General features: G+C 36.1%; 1 protein-coding gene across 2 annotated transcripts in view; it reads left to right on the top strand.

The window, feature by feature from the left end:
* CARNMT1 (carnosine N-methyltransferase 1) overlaps positions 1–12,298 on the top strand; it is a 36,847-nt gene extending 24,549 nt beyond the window's left edge. For both annotated transcript variants that reach the window (XM_006209356.4, XM_031677205.2), the window contains exons 6-8: positions 1,370–1,483; positions 8,858–8,961; positions 9,639–12,298. In XM_006209356.4, the coding sequence (XP_006209418.3) occupies positions 1,370–1,483; positions 8,858–8,961; positions 9,639–9,740 (320 nt within the window). In that variant the 3' untranslated portion in view covers positions 9,741–12,298. The remainder of the gene's footprint in view (positions 1–1,369; positions 1,484–8,857; positions 8,962–9,638) is intronic.
* Positions 12,299–17,846: the final 5,548 nt, after the last annotated feature.

Here is a 17,846-nt window from a genome sequence, read left to right as displayed (position 1 = left end):
AGGAATTGACAATAAAAGGAAGAAAAACAGAGGGCTGAAGGGTCAGCAAGGTCACTCATTTAACAAGTATTTGGTGACCACCTGCTAAGTAGCAGGTATGTTCCAGGCATTGCAAAGAGAGAAGTGAGCAGAACAGAGCCCCTGTACGCAGGGAACCCACATTCTAGTTGGGAGAGAGACACAATAATACATTACTATTGTGAGGAAGAAAAATAAGGCAGGGGAAAGGCGATAATGGGTGACTAGGGAGGGACTACTGTTATATAAAGAGCTACCAGGGAAGGCCTTTCTAAAAAGGGAACGTAAAAAGAAAAAATGAGCAGAGCACCTCGAAAAAATGAAGAGGCAAACCATTCAGAATGGCAAAGAAAGGAAGGTTGAGGGTGGAAGGAGGCTGCTTCTCAAAAAGAGCAAGAGGGTCATTTTGACTAGGGTGGTAAGCAGTGGGCGAGTGATGGGGGATTGGGTTGGAGAGGGTTTGGTGAGGCCGACTTTCAGGCTGTAGCAAAGACTGACTTGTACTCTGAGAGAAGTGGGAAGTCAGTGGAGAGACTGGAGCAGGAGAGTAACAAGAGAGTAAAGTTTTAATTTTTCCCTGATTGCTGACATTGGGAAAACCTGTTCTCTGAAGGTAGGAGGAGAAAGATGGAAAGTGTTAGGTATTAAGGATAAGTTAGGGAACAAGGTCTCAACATAGGAGTGAAACAATGGAAGACATCGCTTTGGCAAGTAAAAGTGACTTTCTTCTGGAGCAGGGTTTGAGAGAGGAGATGGTGAAGGTAATCCACGGTTGGATCAGGCGCCTCATCACACCAGCATTTGTACAGACACCCATCTTCAGGCCAGTCTGTCTCTGTGCCAGGCCACAGTGTTCTCTGCCCGGTCCCCCCTGCTGCTGCTGACTGCCCCGTCCCCCCTTCTGAACTGCCAGTTCTTCCAACTACTAGTGCGTGTTTATGTATTTTGATGCCACTTCTTTCTCAGTTAGCAGCAAGTGTATTCCAGAATTGATAGTTAACACTGGTTTAAATCACAATTTAAAGTTCAAATGACTATTATTTTATCTTAACTGATTTTAAATGAAGGCTGGAAGTTACATAGATTATAAACAAAAGTTATCAAAAATGATTTCCAAATTGATTACTTTATCAAATTGGTAATGAAAACTTTTATGAATTACAAAATATCTCGTAAATGATTATTTGGTTGCCTGGATTATAGTCGTAGTTGATTGGAAGAGTTTAGCTTCTATGCCCTGCAGTTAGGTGAAATATAGTCTGTAAAGAACTACCTGTTACATTTATATAATTAATTAAAAGAAAGGCAAAATAATAATAACAAGTGTAGTAATTTGATTTTCCTTGAATAGATACCTGGGACTGTATTGCTACCTGTTTCTTCATAGACACAGCTCACAATGTAATTGATTATATTGACACAATATGGAAAATACTCAAGCCAGGTGGAATTTGGATAAATTTAGGTAAGTTCCTCAATATTTATTAGAATTTACATGTTAATCTAAGTATGTATAACTGTTCTACATTTGGTAACTTCACAGTGCTAAATGTTCGCAAAAGTTACAGTTGTGTCATACATGTTTTAAAACCTCCGCAGTTTCCTTTAGATTGCGTCCTAGTTAGTGGTGCAGTTCCTGCAAAAGCAGCAGGACCCCCAGAAGTTGTGTATTCATACCAGGCTAGTCTCACAGCAGTCATAATTTCAAAGAGGTGCTCATTATTAATTGGATGATTATCATTCCTCATCTTTCCCACCCCCTACTCCATGGATACAGCAGTTCTGTTAAGCAGAGAGTGTTCTTTTTTTCTTTCTGTGGTGAAACTTTTGAAGGAAAGAACTTACCTCTCCCATGGAAACCTCCCCCCCAGTATCTATACATACTGGGAAAAGAATAGGTATGATAACTTACGACAGCCTTGGGTTTAAGAATAGAAATATAATTTCACTTATGCAAAAAACTTTTACTGCATCCTATTGCTAGGTGCTGGAAATCAAATGATGAGTGTGACATGGTCCTTCTCATCCAAGAGTTTAAGAGAAATTGCCAGTTTTATCTTCCTTTAAAATAAAGGGAGAATAATGATAGTATCAAGGTAAATATACTTGTCTTTTTTAGTGAGATATATAATCCATGTTAAGAAAGATTTTATATTACATAAAAGTTGGATAAACATTGTTTGAGTCCTTAGTCTTCAGTATTGGTGTAACTTTGTTGGTGGGTTCTGTTACTTTCTCTCTTTAATGATTTAACTTTACCAGAGATTTTGCCAGTAGGAGTAAGCCTACAGCTAGTAGTAGGTCTTTTCAAAACATCTCTTCAGAACTTCACAGGACAGATGAGAGCAGCTGTAAAATGTAATCATAATATGAAGTGAAGCAAATATCTCAAACCTTGGATCTTTATCAAATGAAAAATATTTCTTTTCCCACAATATGATTGAAAGATAACATTACCTACTGGGTATTTGCTCCCTGTGGACTAAGCATTATGTTAGCCATTTAAAATACCTTGTTTAGTCTCGCAACAACCCTATATTGAAATGGCATTAATACTGTTTTATAGTTGAAGAAACTGAGTGTTGGGTTACATAACCAGCAGAAAGGTTGAGGAGCGTATGTATGGCAGAGACAGGCTTCCAGCCCAGATCCAACCCCTTGAATGCCTAATCAGCTGCCTCTGCAGGCTCATGCTGGGTCAGTTTATAACTTACTCTGATTGTGTATTTATGTGATTTTTATTTTTTTTAATTTCACTTTTTTTGCTTTTTTGGGGGGATTTCTGGGGGGTAATTAGGTATTTATTTTTATTTATTTATTTTTTAACGGAGGTACTGGGGATGGAACCTAGGACCCCGTGCATGCTAAGCGTGCAGTCTACCACTGAGCTATGCCCTTCCCCGCCTTGATTAAAATTTTTGACCCCAGTTACTGAGTTATGGTAGGGTTTTGTGTACTTCTAAAGTATTTGATTTAATTTTCATAGAAATAACTTTTCTTTTTGAACATTTATTTTATTGGTTTATTAATGATTTATTAAATAATGTAATAACAATTATTATAACTGGAACAAATGAAATTGGCTTTTGGTAAGTATACTATTTGATAAGAGTAGATGTGCTGGAGTATGACCTGTGATCTGTTGTTGGCATCAGAATTAATGGAGCATATTTGTTAATAGGAGGTCAACTAGGAGAGCATCCACTCTTCTTACCATGAAGTTTCCAAATGATTTTGAGAAGTAGAATAACGAGAAACAATTCTTAAAAATAGATATTTAATAAAATCTCTTGCATGTAAAAGTTAAATTAAAAAATAATTATAATCTCAGAGTCAATTTTACCTTAAGTATCATGTATTCATTACTCCGTGTTACTCCTGCCCAGCCCTCTGACTTCTGCTCTTTGGGTACCCAGTCTGTATCTCTGGTCCAAATACCCCCAACACTTCCCTACCCTTCTTATAAACCTTTTTCCTGGGGTTTGAGTTCTACCTCTCCATTTTGCACAGATGCAAGACATGTTTCTTATCTTTAAGTGGGCATGTCAGTATAACCCCATGGTACATAATAATAATAATTTAATAATTGTATGTCATGTCTTTTTCTCTTAAGAATCCTTTCTGTATCCTTATGTTTTAGGTGTATGTCTTGTATGCAGCATACAGTTAAATTTTCTTTCATTATCCAATCTAATAGTCTCTATCTCTTAACTGGAACTTTTGGAAGCTTAAGGTTATAAATGATTTAAATCAATTTATCCCAGTTTTGGTAAATGGGATCCCCTTCAAGCTGACTCCTGTGTTCTCTTTTCTCTGTCATTGTTTGAGCACCTCCTTTCTGGCATAACCAAGTGTTCCAGGCTTATCTTACACTTTCTCTGCCCATCCCTAAGTTTAGCCATTTTTTCCACAGATCCCTGGCTCCTTTTAGTGGGGAGTAGTATGTGGAAGTGAAAATCTGGATTCTACCACTGTGATGGTATTGCTTCTAGGCCTTTTTAGCATACAGGGGTAGGGAGTAAGAGTTTATGTTTATAGATCATGAGTTTATACTGATACTTTTAGTTTCAAAGCAACACCAGATATAAAGTACAAGAGTACAAGGTTGGCAGATAGCTTTCAACACACAGAAGATACCATTCCAGTGGCTTGTAGCTTCTATTTTTGCTGTTGAGAATTCCACTATTTTAACTGTTGCTTCTTTGAGTAATCAGTTTTGTGTTTTAAGATTTTCACTATGCAGTTTTCCACTATGTAGGTTTTTATATCTAGGTGTGAGTTATTTTTTAAACCTGTGTACAGTATGTTGGGCTACCTGAGTCTCTAAAGTTTTTCATCAGTTCTGAAAAATCTCAGTTTAAAAGGGCTCCCCACTTGCTAATATGAGACCAGTGTAGCATCAAAATAAGTAATAATGTAATCAGATAAGGTAGAGGGTCCCTGGAGAAAGAGAACCAAGCATGGCTTTCTTGACAGAAGAGAAGCTATTTTCTGATCTAAGCCTGGCCACAATGCTTGCCCTTGAACAAACCTCAGTAATTAATGATTTTAAGGGATCTTAAAGAATACAGAATCAAGCAAGACAAGTAACAATAGCAAAGATAATACATCATTTGTCAAGTCTCCCAGTTGTTTCGGTGGTAAAGAGCAGCCTGAAGTGCTCAATCACCATATAAACTGGAACCTAAGGGATGATGGTGTTGATCCACTCTGACCCTTGTGACTTCGTCATCTAAAGCTTGGACTGTGTCTGCCACCTAAGCCCCTTTAGCTCAGAATGCCCCAGTTTTGCTGTTTGGGGAGACATGGCTTTGGGGAGGTTCCCTGATGTTCTCCTTACTTGCTGCGGCCCTTCCTTCTCCTGGTCTTTGGCTTGGTTATGTCTTTTGGCTTGACATCCACCGAGAGGTGAACTCGTTATGGGGTAACAACAACAGTTACTGTTCATATACTTCTCCCTCGTTCTTTTTCTCTCTGTCTGGAAATGCAGTCAAATGTATTTTAGACCTTCCCACTCTAGTTCTAGTTTTCACTTCTCTCTACTTGCCTTTTTTTTTTTTTTTTTGTCTCTGCTGCATTCTGGAGAATTTATTCTGACCTTTCTCCCCACTCACAAAAATCTCTTTAACTATGTCTAACATCTATTTTATTTCGTTTTCCTTTTCTTTTTTCTTTTCTTTTTTTTTTTTTTTTTAGTCAGCTATGTTATTTAGGAATTTCCTATTCTTGGCATATATTTTCAAGACAGTCTTATTTCTCTGAGAATACTAAATGTATTATGTCTGATAATTCAAATATCTCAAGTCTTCGCAGGTCACTCTCTGATTTCTCATGTTTCTGCTGGTTCTTGCTTATGGTTCTTTGTTTTTCTGGGCTGTTGACCTGTTGGTTGGTCATTGCCCTTGAGAAGTCACTTTTGGGGATTTCTTGAGGCCTAGGTGGAGGTGTTTTTTCCTCCAAAATAATTTGCATTTGCTTCTGCCATAAGATTGTAACATTTCAGAGCAGAACAATAGAATATTAAATTCTAAATTAAAATTAAATATTAAACTAACATCAGGGCTTAAGGTTTATTGGGTCACCCATGTTACATAAAATTATTGTGAAAATCTACCCTAGGGTTAAAGCATGATTTACAATATTTCTCTGAAATGATTTTCTTTTTCTCTTTTTTTGCTTTCTTTATTAAGCACTAGGTCAGCTTTTCCTGCAGTCTCTTTGGGTTAAAGGATAGAATTAAGTTTACTCATTTCTTACTCTCACCTTAAAGGTACATGGTTATCCAGCTTTCAAAATGCGTCAAACTGTACACTTAAAAAAGGGTGAATTTATCATATGTCAACTATATAAACTCACTTAAAAATAAAAAAACACAGTAAGCATTTTTATTAAACTATTTACCAGTTTGGCAAGAGGAAAATGATAGGCCATACACAATTTCACCTGCATTTCCTTAAGGCTGAGCAGTTTTTCACATTTACTGCCTAGGTGCTCATTCTTTAAATGAAATGTTTACCAGGCACCTAGCAAATGCCTGGCACTGGATATATATAGATGAATAAAACGTGGACACACTCCTTGAGGAGTTCTTTATTTTCCCAACTCTTCATGTCTCTTCATACTTGTTACTAGAACTAGTAGGAGGAACAAAGAAATAATTTTTCCTTGACCATAAATAAAATACAAGCTCAATAACAGAAAGCTAAAATAACATTTGAAAAAACATAAAAATAAAATCAGACCCATGTCCAATTCTAACATTCACAGATAGCCACTTGAAAACTTTATGTATCTCCCTGCAGTCTTTCCTTAATACTATGATATAGTATCTATCTTGATACTGTGTATATAGTTTTGCATCTTATACTTCGTTTAGGGACATTTCCTTATTTTATTACTTCTGGACAATGGTTCTACTGTGTCAGGCATGCATATATATATATATATATATATATATATATATATAGCCATTAACCTCTCTCAAGATAGGGAACATTTCTGTCACCTGAAAAAGGTCTCTTGTGCCTCTTTGTAGACAGTTCTCGCCTCTTGTCCTTTAATACCTGGCAGTTAATGCTCTGTTTTATGTTACTGTAGCTTTCTCTTTACAGAATACCACATAAATAAAATCATACAGTAAGTTGCTTTTTGCGTCTGGCTTCCTTCACTTAGCAGAATGCTTTTGAAATTCATCTGTTTTGTTGCATGTACCAGTGGCTTTTTTCTTTTTATTGCTGAAAAATAATTCATTATATGGATATACCACATTCTGTTTATTCATTCAGTGATTGATGGATATTTGGGTTGTTCCCAAATTATTACAATTATAAATAAAGTTGCTGTAAACACCTGAGTACAAATCTTTATGTGGCCACAAGTTTTCATTTATCTTGGATAAGCACCTAGTGGTGGGTCATACGTGGTGCGTGTATGTATAATGTTACAAGAAACTGCCAGCCTCTTTTCTCCAGTGACTGTACCATTGCATTCCCACCACTTGCTGAGTAAGGTGTTAAAACAAGTATTTATCATTGCATTTGTGAGTGAAAACTGTTATATCTCTTTTGGAAAAGCATTTTGATAGTTTGATAGTCAGCAAAAATGTTTATCCTCTTTGACCTGGAAATTTCACTTCAAGGAATGTCTCTGTGAGCAAGAATCTGAAATATTCCTAGAAATATTTGTTGAAGTACCATTTGTAATCAGAGACTAGAAAATACAGTGCAACTGTAATGGTTGTCTTTGGGTAGTAAAATTACAGTTGCCTAATGCTATGGTGTACATTGTGGTAGATTCAAAAGAAACTTAGGATATATTCCTTTATTCATGGAGCTATGCTATGGTGTACATTGCTATGGTGTACATTGTGGTAGATTCAAAAGAAACTTAGGATATATTCCTTTATTCATGGAGCTTATAATGGAATACAACATGAGTAGAGGTAAAATACGGCCTGAGGGTGTAAGAATCATTGGAATCTGTTTATGTAGGTATAATGAAACAATATTTTGGAGGCGCTTAATGGAGCAGGAACAGCATACACTTTAGAGCTGGAAAGACTGCTGTGAGGCTCTGCATTCTTTAAAAAGAACAAAGGCTTCAAAAGCTTTCGGATGGTCTTGGATACAGTAGGTGTTCAGTAAATGGTAGCTACTTTCATTTTTACTAGTACTAATAAAACAAACAGGAATTTAAGCTTGATAGAGTAAAGTAGTTGGTGGGGAATCATTGTTATCTTTTGAAGAGAGCACTAATAAATAAATTACATTTATTTTTTTTTAATGATTTTTATACAGTAAAAAAGAGAGGAGAAGAAAAACTTTTTAACCCTAAATAGCATGTTCTACAGAATGATGAGCAGTTTGGAAGCAGAAACTTTGTCCTGTTGTTGCTTTTCTCTCTTGTGATTAGCACATTGTGTGAGGAGTGGGGAGAGGGTGAGAGTGATGAGTTGGTTTCAGGATGTATAATTAAGCCAGTTAAAGGTAAAGAGAAGATTGTCTACATTAGTCTCTTTGTATAACTGCGGAGTGATAGTGTTGCCCGGATGAAGCTGATGGATTGGGCAAAATATGAGATCAAAAGATTGGAAAATCTGGCTTGCGTTAGATGATAGTTCCTTGGACATCTGGAGTGAGAGGCTAGTAAAGGAGGATGTCAATTTTTAAAGTTGTAATAGCTGTGATTTACTTAGTGCCTTTTATATGCCAGATATGTTATCTCACATTAAAGTCATGTTACACATGGGGCAGAGTTAGTGACTTGTTCATAGTCAACACATTTAGTTGGTGTTACAGCTGGAATATGAACTATGCACTTAAAAAGCTAGCTCTAGTGTCACCTCCTTCTTCCAGGAAGCCATGCCTATTATCTCTTCTACCCCGTGACCCCCACACTTTCTCTTACCCAGGCTACCCAGCTTGAGGACCCTTCTCTGTTTTCACATGACACTCACTTTGTAGCTGCAGTTTTGCATTTAGTTACGGAATTATAATTACAGTATACTCTTGGAATCTGGGGACTTAGTCTCTGATTCAGCTTGTCCTTCAGGAACTTGAGTTACAAGTGTAAGGCCTGTGATGTGGAGAATCACAGAGCGAGGCTGGAATACCAGAGGGACTCACTCCCCATGAATGTTGGCCCAGCACTCAAATGTCAGTTACTGGGCCAGCGTTTCAGGGGTCTGGACACATGTCCTTGGCAAATGTAAAGATTTTTTACTTCTCCTTTTATGTTTCATCCACTAGCCAACTTATTATTCAACTTGGAGTTCAGTCTAAACAGCTACTAATGCATGTTTATATATAAGTAATTCATTCACCATATCTTTAAATCATAGGTCCTCTGCTGTACCACTTTGAAAATTTGGCAAATGAACTTTCCATAGAATTGAGCTATGAGGATATAAAAAATGTTGTTCTGCAGTATGGATTCCAGGTAGAGGTAAGGATGGAATGAAGTACTGTCAAAGTTTAACTTACAGAGCACTTAAACAGGAATGGCGATATTATGACAGTTACTGGCTTTACCTCTTAACCTCTCTGTTTTCTCATCCAAAAAGTGAAAATACTACTACTTAGCTTTTCAGATTATAGGGATTTGAGATAACATGTATGTGAATGGAAAATTATGATCTCTGGTGTAATCACTTTTCAGTAAATGGTAGCTGACCATTATCATAGCATTGGCCCTTGTAGACTGATAGATACCAAGCAGACAGGGTGGGAGGGCAGGTGTAAGAGGGATATTATTCACCATATGTACTTTTGTAGTGTTCAGTCTTTCCTAATCATGTGATTATAAGGTTTCATGATGGTTTTGACTACTGTTTCTTAGTCATATGTTTCTTTAGAGGCATTCCATTCATTTAAAAAATAAACAAGTCTGTTCTTCAAGAGAAGCAGTATATTATAATAGTTGAGAGTTCAAGCTCTGGAGTTAGACTGCCTGAGTGTGAATCCCAGTTCCACAGATTATTAGTGGTGTGACCTTGAGAGACCTGTTGTTCAGTGCCAGTCTTAAGGGGATGCTTACATGTAATAAATTAATTAATATACAGAATATGTTTAAATATGCCGTGGTCGTCATCATCACCATTATGATTATTGTTTACCTTTCAGGTGGAGAAAGAGTCTGTCTTGTCAACATACACTGTGAATGATCTCTCCATGATGAAATACTACTATGAATGTGTCCTGTTTGTGGTCCGTAAACCACAATAACGGTCTCAAGTGATATCACCAGGAAGAAAGTTTGATAAGAGCAAATGCTGGAATAAACAACTCAGAATCAACTATCCCAATGACAGGACACAACCTCAAATCAGTGGTGCCTTCTTATTCCTAACAAAATTTAGAAATAGTGTCTATTTTCTTAATATGTCTATCTCTTTTTCAGAAATATATTATGCCATGCATATTTGTACTACACAAGTTAAAATGGAGGAAATGTCTTCAAGCATACTTTTTCCTTGAAGCCCAGAATTGTCTTTCAGTAGAAAAAACTATCTCCAGTGTATTCATGAAGCTGTCCTTAGCAAGTCTGCCATATGGATGACTAATAGTATTGAAGTCCCTAGTAATCCCCTTTGTTGTTGTTTTGTATGCATTGTACATGTTATTTTTAGAAGAGTCTAAGGATCCTCTGTCACTTTCAGCATCTGGAATTGGGACTTCTGTTTACTTTGGACCTACGCAGTCTGTACATAAAATGTATGTCTATTTTATCGTTCAAGGTATTTTTTTTCCAACTCAGCTGAACTTATAGTTAGCATCAAACGTTTCATTTCTATGAGATGCTAAATTTATAGGATCACAGGCCAGTAAAATGCATTTTAAATAGCTGAGAAATTAGTTAAGTCTGGCCACACTAAACTGAACCCTCTTTGAGAGCATATTCATCATGGATCACTCTGAAATGTGAGAGATCTCAACATTCTAAGTGAGGCACAAAAGCCTTTATTAAAGATACTGCTAGGAGACTGGGGAAATCAGAGCAAAATCTGCCCATTTGAAATGATGTATGATTGTAAACTATAAGCGAGTACAGAGTTTGTCAGTGATATGTTTACAATAATGTCTTTTTTAACCTGGATTACAAAAGCAAGCACTTTTTTTTTTCCCGTTAAAACTATTACATACTAGTAAAAACTGTCATGATGGTATTTATGTGGGGAGATTTTGATTATGAAATTTAGGGATAAAATACTGCCCATCGTCTCTGTCTTCAATATTGTAAGCAGCAGCCATCAACATAATTTCACTTTAACACCAGTTTTGTTCCCTTGATATCTGTAGCTGAAACCGTATATGCTGCTTTGCATTTCTACCTCTAGCAGGTCTTTATTGGAGGGAGTTTTCCTTTGTATTGTTTTATGTTTATTATCCTGTTTTCCAGTAGCTTAAAAAGTGGAGATGACTAATTTAACATTTTAACCTTTTCTTGGAGAAAAGAAAGTACTATTGAATATTTTCACAGATGATTGTGATGACATTAAGTGACCTCTGTGGCAGTTTGGATTAGATAGGCTTAATTTCAATAATGTGCTATAGTATAACTGTCATGTTTTCATAGGAAATCTTACTTATGATCTTTAGACCTTTATTGTCAGTCACTACACTATCTGGCATCTTACTAGTAGGACTTTTTCTGCATACACTACGGCAGCTCCTGTGGCCTTTATGTCCATGATGCAGTAAAGGATTCCATGAATTTAATTTGATTTGTCAAATTATGGACACCTGTAACCTGCTGAGTGTTTCTGAAAAACTACTTCTCTTTTTTGGGTCCCTCAGTACTTAGCAGATGTTCATTTAGTGGGAATTCTCATTACCTAACACATGAATGAACTTGAAATTAATGCAAGGGTAAAAAAGACCCCAAGTTTATTTATTTTTTTTAAGGAAGAAAATCTTAAAAGGAGCATAAGTATTTAAAAAATCCACTGAAAGGAAAGGAATGCATGCTGTTTGTAATTTAGAAATGCTTTTTATTCACTAATAAGTATTCACTTTTTTACAACTTGTATCAAAACAGATGATCTTGGTTTTCTCATTGAGGAAAAAACACCTTGACACCAATCGGTTGGCTTTATTACTTAAAACTTTTGCTATCAAGTTTTATTCTTTAATGCTACTTATGTTTCTAAATTACAGCTTATATTTTAGTTTTCTGAAATCATTTGTTTTATTTGTTTCTAATTTCCCCCTCATATCATGAATACTGTTTTTTAAATATACTACACAAATTTGCACCACTTTTTTTCTCTTATAACTTTTGTAGTTAATATATTCTAAACTTGAAAATTGTGGTATCAATCAATAATAGAGGTGTCACTGGAGGATTTAATTTTGTATTTCTTAACGTGTAGTCCTAGCTACTAAAGTGTGCAAGCCTTAAAGTTTAATTTTTTTTTCTTAAATAACTCTATACAGAAATGTTTTCATTCATTTTCATAAAGTAGAGGGAGTTAGGTCATTGTGCTTGCTTTTTTTTTTTACTTTCCATAATCTGAAGCAGTGTAGGCTAGGGAATGTTTTAATCAAGTGAGTAGGATGGGATATGTAAAATATAAAGAGAAGCTGTATAAATCACAGTATAAAATTATGAAGTTTGGGGACTGTAAAATGTACTGTATTTATATGTAATTCTCATTCTAAAAGTTGCCGCAAAGGCTGAAGTGGAAGCTTCATGTCTGCATGAAATTTCCTATATTTTTAATGTGTATGATGGACTTAATTTTTCTTGAATATTAAAGTCTGCCAATTGCTATGAAACAATATTTGCTTGGTTGTTTCCATCTAAAATTAGTGATAACCATAGACATGGAAATTTTAATTAATTGATCACTTATAGTCTTGAACTCTTGGAGTAGCCTATTATATGCTTCTACAAAGTCAGTAATATGAGTACTTGGTCTTTGAATATGCTAGGCTTTAAACTAATCTTTTTTGAAAGTAATTAATTTATTTTTAAAATTTATTTTTATTGAAGTACAGTCAGTTACAATGTGTCAATTTCTGGTGCACAGCACAATGTCCCAGTTATGCATATACATATATTCATTTTCATATTCTTTTTCATTAAAAGTTATTACAAGATATAGTTCCCTGTGCTATACAGAAGTTGTTTTTTAATCTATTTTTATATATAGTGGCTAACATTTGTAAAGCTCAAACTCCCAAATTTATCCCTTCCCACCCCCTTTCCCCAGTAATCATAAGATTGTTTACTATGTCTGAGAATCTGTTTCTGTTTTGTAGATGAGTTCATAGTGTCTTTTTTTTTTTTTTAGATTCAATATATGAGTGATATCATATGGTATTTTTCTTTCCCTTTTGGCTTCACTTTAGAATGACAATCTCTAAGTCCATCTATGTTGCTGCAAATGGCATTTTTTTTCATTTTTAACAATTTATTTGAATAGAAATCAATTTAAGTTGGGCAGCATCCAATCTAGCAGAAAGGGGAGCTGTACAAAATGAGTGTTTTACAGGCAGAGGCGAATGGGAACAAGGAAGTTACACTGTCCAGAAAAAGCGGGTTGGTTATTACAGTTACTTTCCTTTAGGGGATGGTAGCTGCGTCTCAGGCAGATTTCTTAACTAGTGCTGATCGGGTGATTCCTGGTTGACTGACTCTCCTGTCTCTGGGAGAGTCGAAACCGTAGTCAAGTTTAGGTCTTGGTTTGGCTACGTGCTGCTTAGTATAAGCGACTCCATTTTGGGCTTGTCTTGTTTTTAACAGATTCGGTGAGCACTCCTTACAACTGTGACCATGAGGAGTTAGGTTGATGAATAGAGCTGGTGTGGGTGCTTTTCCTTTGTAGCTGTAGACGTGTTTTCCCAACAGTCCGTTCCTTTTAATGGAAGAACCAACAGGGTCTTTGTTGAGAGCAGGCCTAGTTGCGGGGGGGGGGGGACTCAGAGAGAGCCAGGCTGTGGATCCCCACAACTGCCAAAATAGAGGTGCTTCTAATCTCTAGGGAGAACACTTAACTTGCATTTATTCCTGAGTCAAGCTGTTTTCTATCCTTTGTTACTGTTTTTTCCCCCAGCATCTGATATAAAGTCCAGAGTTTCCTCAAGCTTTGTTCTTTTATCTGGGTCTTGATAACTCACACTGGTTTGGTACCTAGACACACTGCTTTCTTTTGAGAGTGGTTCCCAAGTTTTATTCAAGAAGTTAAAGCTTCTCTCTACTCTCTGCAGAAGCTGGGGATGGGGAGAGGCAGCCTCTGCGGGGCCAGCTGCAACGAATAAGGGTTGTTAACCTATCCGGGGCCCAAGGTCCACACCTGCTCCTTGTATCCGTGGCTTCTCTGCTTCAGTTGTTCCGAGCTCTCCCGGGAAGAGCCACGCTTTCCTCTGCTCTCTTGGGTGAGCGTTTCCCCTGGTTTTTATTTTTTCCATTGGTCTGTTTTTCAGTATTCTGGACTGTAGTTATTTCCGTTTCATGTTTTCCAACTTTGTTATGATTTTCTGCTTCCCTTTGTATTTTCTTTGTGCTCTTTCTTCGGGACCTTGAGAAATACGGAAGGTAAGCAGATATCCCTTGTGTTCTTTGGATCATAGTATTTATATGGTACCTTCTTTACGGGAAAAAAACACAACTAAAACAAGAGAAAAATCTCCTTAGTCATGCTGACACAGTTTTGTGAAGTGCTGATACCGTATTTTGGAATTTAGAGACATAAAAATACTTAACTACTGGAACCTTGTGAAATAAGCATCATTATCTCAACTTTAGAGTTGAGGAAGCTATACCTTAAGAGTTTAGTTACTTGGCCTCAGCCAGTACATGCAAGAGCTGGGAGTGGGCCCAAGTTTCAAGACTCCAAAAGCAAATATGTATAATGTAGCAAAAGCATTACAATATATTGGATGAATTTAAAATACCTTTTTAAATGCACTAAAAATCCAAGCGGTTGTGACTAAAATATGCATTTGTTTTCCATCCAGAATTTTGTTTTTTACGTAGTTGTGTCAGAAGTTCAGAAACAGCAGACGTAAAACCACTGAATCACTGAGAGTAATTAGTAAATATTGTGCACACACAAAAAGTTGGTGAAACTGGAACATTTAAGCCAAACACCAAGTGAGCCTTAGGGATGTTAGAAAGCAGCTTATATAGTGAGGAGGCAATGACGATGTATTCTTCACAGTGATTGGTTATATTAGTGTTTTCTTGATGGTAAGGAATTGGTTAGCTTATATCAACTTGGTGGAACAATTTAAGTTTTCCTTACGATTTTTCAGAGGTGTTAACAAGAAGTGACCCAGCTCAAGTCTCGCTTTTCTTGCAAAATAGCTAAATTAAGTTCAGCTTGTGTGACTAAAGTGGTTTTGCCTGCTCTAGAAGTTTTCAGCTCTGGCCTCCGTTTGTGTTTTTTAACCATCGTAATGATTATAGTGGATTCCTATTGGAAAAAAATTAGATTTATTTTCACCAAAAAAAATCGATATTAAAAATATTGCTGTTACAAACATCCTCATGCATTTGCTTTCAGTATGTCCAGAGGACAAGTTCGCCAGAATGGAAATTTCAGAAATTAAAAGGTCTAAACACTCCTGTTTCCTATTACAAACTGAGAAATCAGGTTTCCAAAATTTTGTCTGAATTAGCCTCAGTCTCATAGCCAACACTGTTTCTCTGTAGCCTTGTCATTATTTTCCTTTACGAACACTTCTTAATGAGCTGATTTTTGCTATCAGTCCATCATTACCTTCCTTTACAAACTTTTTTTTTTGGAGGTATAGTCAGTTTACAGTGTTGTCTTTCTGGTGTACAGCACAATTCTTCAGTCATACATGAATATTCATTTATTCATTTTCATATTGTTTTTAACTGTTAAGCTACTACAAGATATTGAATATACTTCCCTGTGCTATACAGTATAAACTTGTTTACCTATTTTATACCAGTATCTGTAAATCTTGAACTCCAGTTTATCCCTTCCCACCTCCCTCTCCCCTGGCAACCACAAGTCTGTATTCTATGTCTGTGAGTCTGTTTCTGTTTTATATATACGTTCATTTGTCTTTTTTTTTTTTTTTTAGATTCCACATATGAGTGGTATGATACGGTTTTTTCTATCTCTTTCTGGCTTACTTCACTTAGAATGATATTCTCCAGGGCCATCCATGTTGTTGCAAATGGCATTATTTTATCATTTTTATGGCTGAGTGGTATTCCTTTATATATACCACCAATTCTTTTTTTTTTTTTACATTTTTATTGATTCATAATCATTTTACAGTGTTGTGTCAAATTCCAGTGTTCAGTACAATTTTTCAGTCATACATGGACATATACACACTCATTGTCACATTTTTTTCTCTGTGATTTATCATAACATTTTGTATATACCACCAATTCTTAATCCAGTCATCTGTTGATGGACACTTGGGTTGTTTCCATGTCTTGGCTATTGTAAATAGTGTTGCTATGAACATTGGGGTGCATGTATCTTTTTGAATTAGAGTTCCCTCCAGATATATACCCAGAAGTGGGATTGCTGGATCATATGGTAAGTCTATTTTTTCTTTTTTGAGGAATCTCCATACTGTTTTCCATAATAGCTGCACCAAACTACATTCCCACCAGCATTGTAGGGGGGTTCCCTTTTCTCCACACCCTCTCCAGCATTTATCATTCACGGACTTTAGAGTGATGGCCATTCTGACTGGTGTGAGGTGATACCTTACTGTAGTTTTGATTTGTATTTCTCTGATAATTAGCAATATTGAGCATTTTTTCATGTGCCTGTTGGCCATCTGTATGTCTTCATTGGAGAATTGCTTGTTTAGGTCTTCTGCCCAATTTTGGATTGGGTTGTTTGTTTTTTTCTTATTAAGTTGTATGAGCTGTTTATATATTCTGGAAATTAAGCCTTTGTCAGTCACATCACTTGCAAATATTTTCTCCCATTCTGTAGGTTGTCATTTTGTTTTGTTTATGGTTTCCTTTGCTGTGAAAAAGCATATAAGTTTAATTAGGTCCCATTTGTTAATTTTTGCTTTTATTTCTATTGTCTGGGTAGATTGTCTAAGGAGAACATTGCTAAGATTTATGTCAGAGAATGTTTTGCCTATGTTTTCTTCTAGGAGGTTTATCATATTTTGTCTTATATTTAAGTCTTTAAGCCATTTTGAGTTTATTTTTGTGTGTGGTGTGAGGGAGTGTTCCAACATCATTGCTTAACATGCTGCTGTTCAGTTTTCCCAACACCATTTGGTGAAGAGACTGTCTTTTCTCATTGTATATTCTTGCCTCCTTTGTCAAAGATTAATTGACCATAGGTGTGTGGGTTCATTTCTGGGCTCTCTATTCTGTTCCATGGGTCCATATGTCTGTTTTTATGCCAGTACTGTGCTGTTTTGATTACTGTAGCTCTGTAGTATTGTCTGAAGTCTGGGGTGGGTTATTCCTCCAGCTTTGTTCTTTTTCTTCAATATTGCTTTGGCAATACTGGGTCTTTTGTTGATTCCATATAAATTTTAGGATTGTTTGTTCTAGTTCTGTGAAAAATGTCCTGGGTAATTTGATAGCGATTGCATTAAATCTGCAGATTGCCTTGGGCAGTATGGCCATTTTAAGAATATTGATTCTTCCAATCCAAGAGCATGGGATATTTTTCCATTTCTTTAAGTCATCTTTAATATCTTTAATCAATGTTTTGTAGTTTTCCATGTATAAGTCTTTCACCTCCTTAATCAGATTGATTCCTAAGTATTTTATCGTTTGGATGCGATTTTAAAAGGAATTTTCTTTACTTTTCCTGCTAATTCATTGTTTGTGCAAAGAAATGCAACTGACTTTTGTATGTTCATCTTGTATCCTGCTACCTTGCTGAATTCTTGTTATCAGCTCTAGTAGTTTTTGTGTGGAGCTTTCAGGGTTTTCTATATATAGTAACATAATATCCATATATAGTGACAGTTTTACCCCTTCTCTTCTGATTTGGATCCCTTTTATTTCATTTTCTTGCCTGATTGCTGTGGCTAGGACTTCCAAGACTATGTTGAATAGAACTGGTGAGAGTGGGCATCCATGTCTCGTTCCATGATTCTAGCGGGAAGGCTTTCAGCTTTTCACCATTCAGTATTATGTTGGTTGTGGGTTTGTCATAAATAGCTTTTATTATGTTGAGATATGTTCCCTCTGTTTTTATCATAAATGGGTGTTGAACATACTAACTAATCTTAATCTTTGGTTTTGTTAAATAATTAACAAAGAATTACAAAGGAACCAGTAGGATAAAGTTCCCAACCAGCCATTACTAGAACGAGCACTAGGTTGACACTTAGATAGCGTGGGCTGGTTTTCCT

Source organism: Vicugna pacos, chromosome 4, assembly GCF_048564905.1.
Source record: "Vicugna pacos chromosome 4, VicPac4, whole genome shotgun sequence".
NCBI classification, from domain to species: Eukaryota; Metazoa; Chordata; class Mammalia; order Artiodactyla; family Camelidae; genus Vicugna; species Vicugna pacos.
This window is presented reverse-complemented; position numbering and strand designations above follow the sequence as displayed.